Here is a 7,846-nt window from a genome sequence, read left to right as displayed (position 1 = left end):
CACTCTTAATATGGACAGAAAGTTCCTTAAGGGTTCCAGACCGGCTTACAACTTGTGGTCCTAAGAAGATGCAATTTGGCTGATCTTGTGTCCAAGTGAAGGCTAGGGACAATAACAGGCTTGTATTTGCTCATGCAGAACAGCACATTCCCCAGTGGCTGATCTGCAAATAACAGGCTTGCTTCCAAACAGCGACCTCTAGTGGTCAAGGGGTGAACTTCATTGAAGTACCCACATACGCAAGCAGCACCCCGGTGGCTGCTCAGCAAATAAAGAGCTCGTCCCCAGGCACGTCTAGAGTGCCCCCTAGTGTTCAAAGGGTGAACTTCCCTGAAGTCTCTAACCATACAGAAGGTGCCCCCTAGTGGCCAAAGGGTGAACTTCCCTGAAGTCTCTGACCACTTTTTGGTGGTCAAAAAGTGAAGTTCATCGAATTAGTTAAAAATACCTAGGAAGTTTTCTGTACCTATCCTAGCCATGGCGGAGTGTCCCACTGATTCAGAAGAGCTGGTTCGCCCAGACAACCCTGATATGTACAAAGATCCTGCTGTAAAGCCTAAGTGTACAACAAATCCAACCCAGAAACTCAGAGAAAATTATGAGGCAAATAGAGATGAACTTTCCAGTCATCTGTCAGAACTATGGAACAGAACTGAATACTGCATGTCAGTTTTGCTGAGCCTTAAGGATAATCCTGCTGAATTAAGAGACTCTATAGATCACCTATCTGCAGTTTATGAACATTACCAGCAGCTGTCTGGAAAATACACAGGTTTTTTGAATGACTCTAATGTAGATGATTCCTCAGCAGAACTAACCAAGAATGAGGAACTGAACCAGCAAATAGATCTCCTAGTGCAAGATGCAAAGAATAAGGCAAAAATTTATATTGCTGAACTGCAGGAGACCAGATCTCATAGGCCCACATCAAGTAGAAACACAGTACGCTCCGCTAGATCCTCTCGCTCCATACATGACAAGCTAGTAGAGGCCCGTGCACTTGCAGAAGAAAAGGATGTGCTTGTTTCCTTTGCCTGAAGGGAAGCTAAAATGAAGCCCAGAGCAAAGCCTGTCAAGGAGAGGAGGAAGCCCAGAGCAAAGCCTGCCAAGCAGAGGACGAGGCCCAAATGAAAATTCTGCAAATAGAATAGGAACGAGCAGCTGTGCGAGCAAAGCTGAAGGTCTATGAACAGGCGATGTGGGAAGACACCGATCCAGATTGTTCCATCCCAATAGAAGTGGAAGATCCGATGGAACGCACCAGTCAATATGTGTTAAGGCATAAAGTTTGCAACGATGCAGAGCCATTTTCTGCACCTCCTATGAACAACGCTGTCCTGACTCACCACTCAGAGACCACAGAACTGCAAGGGCCTACACCTCTTCAACACAACGCAGGTGCATCAACTGTGCTTCCTACGAACAACACACAGAACCCAAGCCTACAAAGGCCTGCACCTGCTCAACCCCACATCACAGGTGCGCCAACACTTCAAACTGCATCACCTCTTGCCAATGAGAACGTAACTACAGATCCAGGAAAGCAACCTTTAAAGCTGTTGTTGTTGATCTCAACCTTACCACCAGAGAGGAACTCGATTTACTCATAAAGTGGCTGGGGCCAGGATCAACAGATCACGTTAAAAGACTGAGATCAGTGCATGTTGACTCTCCAGATGCAGGTCTTTCTGCTGCGTGGGCAAGGCTTGAACAAGCTTTCAGAAACCCAGAAGCATTAGAGAATGCTCTATTCAAAAGACTACAAAACTTTCCGAAGATAGGCAACAAAGACAATCACAAGCTCCAGGAACTAAATGATCTCCTCATGGAGATAGAATTGGCAAAAAGAGACCCACGTCTACCTGGACACCTCCCATGGTGTCAATCCAGTGGTGTCAAAACTGTCATATGGCCTGCAGGTGGACTGGAAATGGCACGGCTCAGACTACAAACTACGCAATAATGTTTCCTTTCCCCCATTCTCATATTTTTGCAGGTTCATAAGCCACCATGCCTGGATGAACAATGATCCCAGCTTCGACTTCAATGAACCCAGTGTGCCTGCTCCATCATCATCATCAAGGTATGTTAACACAGCAGCTCAACACAGAGACTCACGTGGAGTTGTGTCTACAAGAAAGATGGACATTTCACCTCCTGTACCATCTCCTCCTCTATGGAGTGATTCAGGTGGTGGGGATGAAGATCCTAATCATCAGTGTCCTATTCACAAAAAACCTCACCCTCTTAGAAAATGTCGTGAGCTTAGAGCTAAGAGTATACAAGAGCGGAAAGAGGTTCTCCAAAAACTTGGAATATGCTACGGTGCTGTGCATCATATGACCATTTTGCTAAAAATTGTAAAGCCTTTGTCAAGTGCACAGAATGCAATAGCGACAAGCACGATACAGTTATGCATCCTGCTCCACTTCTAGGCAATCCACAGCAATCACCTGTATCCAACCCTGCTTCAAATTATGGCAGGGAGCAACAAGCTCATGCTCCAGTCACAAAGGTCTCATCTTCACCCCAATCTTCAAGTCAGAGACCTTGTTCTATTTAAGGACCATCAAGCTCAAGAATTGAAAGGCACCAAAAACTTTCATCAGACCATCGCAGAACTTGTCTTGCCTTTGCCTCTTGAAGACTGAATTCGTCGCCTTTCCTGGTTGGATTCTGACTCCAAGAAGAAAAGTTATTTGCACTTTAATTTAGACTACTTGCCACCTGTAATGACAGTTTCTATTATTGCAATATGTATGCATGTTTATTTCTTATATCTCTCAGGTTTTTATGTTTTATATAGATCAGGTTATCTATATCACTCAGGTTTTATGCCATATATATCTCATGTTTATTTCTTATATATCTCAGGTGTTTATGACAACAAGCAAACTGCAAACATGTATTTGCATTGAATAACTACCGTTATATGATTTTATATGGTGGTATTATGAAATACCAGATAGGGAGTGTGCTGCCACCATGTGGCTGTTTTGGGAAATTATACATTATGCTAATGGGCCAGTTATACCTCCCTCTTTGTGATGTATTTCCCCTTTCTGAGCTAACTTCCTCCTTCTTGTTGGCTCTGTGCCTGATATCCTCCATAACCAGCAGACATGTGACAACAGCAGACATGTGCTCCAGATTCATGTGCAGACCCTGGGAGTTATTACCAACTTCTGACCTTGGAACTATTGATCAAACATCATCTTAACGCACCTCACCTGTTGTATTCTACTCTACATGCAATAAAGGTATTTTTAGATGATAAAGAGTGTTTCCACAAGTTCAGCTATCTGGAGAGAGAGAGCTGTTAATGGTAACGGCATCTGCTCATATAGACCATAGAAGTCTTAACAAGGGATTAATTACAGTACAATGTCTTTGATCCAGAATATATCCTAGACTATCCTATCCCATTCCATTCCATTCTATAATTCTACTCTACTCTATTCTTCTTCTTGGACAGGGGGTTGGACTAGAGGACCTACAAGGTCCCTTCCAACTCTAGTCTTCTAATTGTAATTATAAATTTAACTGGTCCTAGGTTTCCTTGTTTCATGCTGTACTCAAGAACAAGCACATAATACCGAAGTTGTTGAACATAACCTGCCTTTAAAAAAATGCTGAAATATAACAAACAAATAACAAAAAATGGTTGCAGTAGAGTAAAATAAATTTTAAATACTGGTGATTAGAAATCATATTTAAGGGGGAAAAGACAAAAATACAATATTTATCTAGCATAAAAGTAATCTGTTAACGTAGTATTAAATCTAGACCTATTGAAACATGTTGTTCTTGCCTTCTCATTTTTACAATATAAAGCCATTTTAAAAAACTGATGAAGAGATGGTGCTTTATGTCAATGAAGACCAGATCATCTAGTCCAAAGGTTGAATCAGGGCAACTGGACCAAATCCTGAGTTTGATCCAGTGGTCATGATTCAACCTGGACACAGACAGTGCTTTTAACAGAATAACAGAGTTGGAAGAGGCCTTGGAGGTCATCTAGTCCAAACCCCTGCTCAAGCAGGAAACCCTATACCGTTTCAGACAAATGGTTGTCCAATCTCTGCTTAAAAACTTCCAGCGTTGGAGCATTCACAACTTCTGGAGGCAAATTGTTCCACTGATTAATTGTTCTGTCAGGAAATTTCTTCTTAGTTCTAGGTTGCTTCTCTCTTTGGTTAGTTTCCATCCGTTGCTTCTTGTCCACCATTCAGGTGCTTTGGAGAATAGGTTGACCCCCCTTTTTTCCTTTGTGCTAGCCCCTCCTATACTGGAACACTGCTAGCATGTTACCCCTAGTCTTTTCTTTTCACTAGACTAGACATTCCTGCAGGAATTCTTTATATCTTTTAGCCTCCAATCCCCTAATCATCTTTGTAGCTCTTCTCTGCACTCCTTTGTTTAGAATCTCAACTTCTTTTTTTAATGTAGCTCGGTCTATATGACTGAGTCCCCTCCTTCCACTGCTGCTTAGTTTCAGCTGGCCAAGAGCTTGCCTTTCGAAGAAGAACCGGACGGCAATCAGGACGAGAGTGAGAGGAACGCAGAGGAGGAGGTGATGGGGTTGGGGATAGCGGACTTCCTCCGTGTCCTGTAGGTCCTCCCAGGTGACCCCTGGAGGTAACCAATGTTCCTGTTTCCAAAGCCATTGTACGAGCTGTGCCATCTCCCTGGGAAAGACAAGAAAGAGTGTTTCCAGAAGAATGGTCCCCACCTCAACCCTTCCTCCTCCAGCAACACTATTCCATCTTCTCCCTTTCTTGGAAATAGCCCATGTCAGGGGACAGACAATGCAAGAACTCTTCCATGATCAAGTATCACAGCATAATCTTGAAAGTCTGCCACTCCATCTTATACCAAAGAGAATCAAGAAAGACTTCCCTTGACTTTCTTTCTCACCTGTTCTTCTTTCTCCGTGGAATGCCACAGGTTTATTTCCGGTTTCCAAGTCTTCAATCCCATCATTCATGTCATGGGGAGGGATTGAAAGGAAAGCTTACCGATCATAGAAGTCATAGAATCACAGGGCTGGAAGGAAGCTTGGAGGCCTTCCAATCCAACCCCCTGCTCAAGGCAGATGTCCTTGTGCCATCCTAGACAAATGGTTGTCCAATCTTTTCTTCAAAACCTCCAGTGATGGTGCAACCACAACTCCATTGTTCCATTGTTCCCTTGCTCTCACTATCAGGAAATTTCTCTTTCCAGACTGCATCTTTCTTGAATGGGTTTTCACCTGTTTACTGAGTTTCCACCTGTTGCTTCTTCTCTTGCCTTCAGGTACTTTGGGAAATAAATCCACCCCCTCATTTCTTCTGCTCAAGTATTGGAAGACAGCTATCATGGCTTCAAAAACACTGGGAAAGGTCATTTATTTTCATAGGTTAGAGAAATAAGCTGGACATAACAGAACAGGTTTTCCCAGAAATAAACACAGAGACCACCAGTGAAATAGGATGGGAATCTTGACAACAGCACAGGTAAAGAAGATCTTAGAAGAACTTGGCTAAGAAGTTGAAAGGGAGTTGAAAGTCCATGTTGCCCAGCGACAGCCCCAAAACATCCCTGCTCTAGAGGAGGTCTGCATGGAGGAATGGGCCAAAATACCAGCAACAGTGTGTGCAAACCTTGTGAAGACTTACAGAAAACGTTTGACCTCTTGTCATTGCCAACGAAGGGTAAATAACAAAGTATTGAGATGAACTTTTGTTATGGACCAAATATTTATTTTCCACCATAATTTGCAAATAAATTCATTAGAAATCCTACAATGTGATTTCCTGGATTCTTTCCCCCCATTTTGTCTCTCATAGTTGAGGTATACCTATGACAAAATTACAGGCCTCTCTCATCTTTTTAAGTGGGAGAACTTGCACAATTGGTGGCTGACTAAATACTTTTTTGTCCCACTGTAAGTGCTGGTGGTAAGTGGGAAGGAAGGAAGGAAGGAAGGAAGGAAGGAAGGAAGGAAGGAAGGAAGGAAGGGAGGGAGGAAGGGAGGGAGGGAGGGAGGGCAGTGGTGGTGCAGTGGCTAGAATGCAGTATTACAGGCTAATACTGTTAGCAGCAGTTTGATTCTGACCAGCTCAAGTTTGACTCAGCCATCTATCCTTCCGAGGTCAGTAAAATGAGGACCCAGATTGTTGGGGGGGTGATAGGCTGACTCTGGAAATTGCTTAGAGAGGGCTGCAAAGCACTGTGAAGCAGTATATAAGTCTAAGTGTTAATGCTATAGTTCTTTTCATTGAATAAAGCAATCATCAATTCAACCTTTTATATGGTATAGGATTTCCTGCTTAAGGGGGTGGTGGTGGACTAGAAGACCTCCAAGGTCCCTTCTATTCTGACTGATTTCTACTTAACCAGCTTGTTCTCCTCACTTTGAGGTAGACATCTAGGGAGAAAGAGCATCAGGAGAAAATTCCTCCATTGCCTGCAGCTGATCTGGCAAAGGGTGTCATTGGAAGCAGCTTCAGCTAAGCATCTCCTGATGTTCCTCAGCTAATCTTCTCTTCTCCTCTTTCCCTTCCCCCCTCTCTCCCCCTCACCAGCCCCACAGTGCCATTGGGCAGCTTGCCCACCCCTCAAAGAGCCTTTGGTTCCATTGCACAGAGATCCCAATTTTTTTACTCCTCTCAGCTTATCAATGGGATTTACCAGGCACAAAATAATCATCACCACCACTACAAGCTATGTTTTTTTAAAAAGCGGGGTGGGGGCGGGGGTGCTACCTATACTTGCCAAAACAGACACAGAAGATGCAGAGCGGGCTGGTTCCTGCTCATATCTAATTTGCATTGGCCCCAAACTCAGCCAATCCATAAATCCAGAGATTGGATTGAGCCCAGATCAATGAAATATTTTGGTTAAAGGGGAGGAAGGACTCCCGCCCGATTTGAAGAACCCGTCCTCCACAGTTGCAAACACTTCTGATCGTCCCGGACTGAGGGAGGGAGGGGTCACTGAGGGAGGGAGGGGTCACTGCGCCTCCGTTTGCCTGTCTCCCCCCACCACAACTCCAGTCTCATCTCCACCCTCCCCACCCTCCGGTTGATGCTGCAAACCACACCGCTTCTCTCTCCCCACCGACACCCACCACCGACCACCTCAGCCACTTTCGGCCCGTCGCCTCTTCCCAATACCCAGAGGCTTCCGCGAGAGCAGTCTCGGATTCCCTCTGGCCACTTCCTTGCCTTTCCCTTGCCGGCTCTGAAGCGGAATTTTCTGCGAGGGATGGATGGACCTCGGGCGCCGAACTGGCCCTTCTGGGGTTTCTCTGGGACAACCCGCCTCCAGAACTTGCGAAGGTTGGGAGACTTTCTGGGATGGACCTGAAAGAAAACCCGACCGGGGACGACCCCACCACAGGGGTCTACCTCGAGACGCCGACTCGGGGAAGAGACACGAAGCTCGGCCGGGGATGGAGAAGCCCCCTTGCAGCTCGAACGGAGGACGGGGGTGGGGGGTCTCTCCCCCTCCCGTAAGAAGACTCCGAGGCTCATTCCGGTCCCCATCGCTCCCGGCCACTTCTCCAGGAAGAGGGCGATGGGAGTTGGAGTGCCACACGCGAGGACCCATCTCTTCCCTCCTCCCCCATCTTCCCCTCTTGCCACTCCTGCTTGCGCCCAAGCCAGCAAAGGATGCGCGCCAGGGAGCTCCCGTTTAGGGCCCCGGTGCCCGAACTGATGCTCTCTGGGGAATCCAAGTGCATCTCGCCTACCTTCTCCGTCGCGATGCCAAACCGTCCACCTTTGCTGCCCTCGTCGCCTGCTCCTTCAGCTGCTCTGTGCCCGGTTCCGATCCTGGGAAGGAGAGACGACGATTGTCCTCG

At 45.9% G+C, this 7,846-nt stretch overlaps 1 protein-coding gene across 1 annotated transcript in view; it reads right to left on the bottom strand.

The window, feature by feature from the left end:
• LOC310632253 (ceramide synthase 2-like) overlaps window positions 1–7,517 on the bottom strand; it is a gene marked incomplete at both ends in the record, with an annotated part of 37,837 nt that extends 30,320 nt beyond the window's left edge. The window contains 2 exons of the mRNA XM_083349325.1: window positions 4,515–4,688; window positions 7,102–7,517. Coding sequence (XP_083205451.1) covers window positions 4,515–4,688; window positions 7,102–7,517 — 590 coding nt within the window. The remainder of the gene's footprint in view (window positions 1–4,514; window positions 4,689–7,101) is intronic.
• Between the last annotated feature and the right edge of the window lie 329 nt (window positions 7,518–7,846).

This window comes from Vipera ursinii (assembly GCF_947247035.1).
Source record: "Vipera ursinii genome assembly, chromosome: 1".
NCBI classification, from domain to species: Eukaryota; Metazoa; Chordata; class Lepidosauria; order Squamata; family Viperidae; genus Vipera; species Vipera ursinii.
The sequence above is the reverse complement of the archived record's forward strand: the minus strand, read 5'-3'. Positions and strand labels throughout refer to the sequence as shown.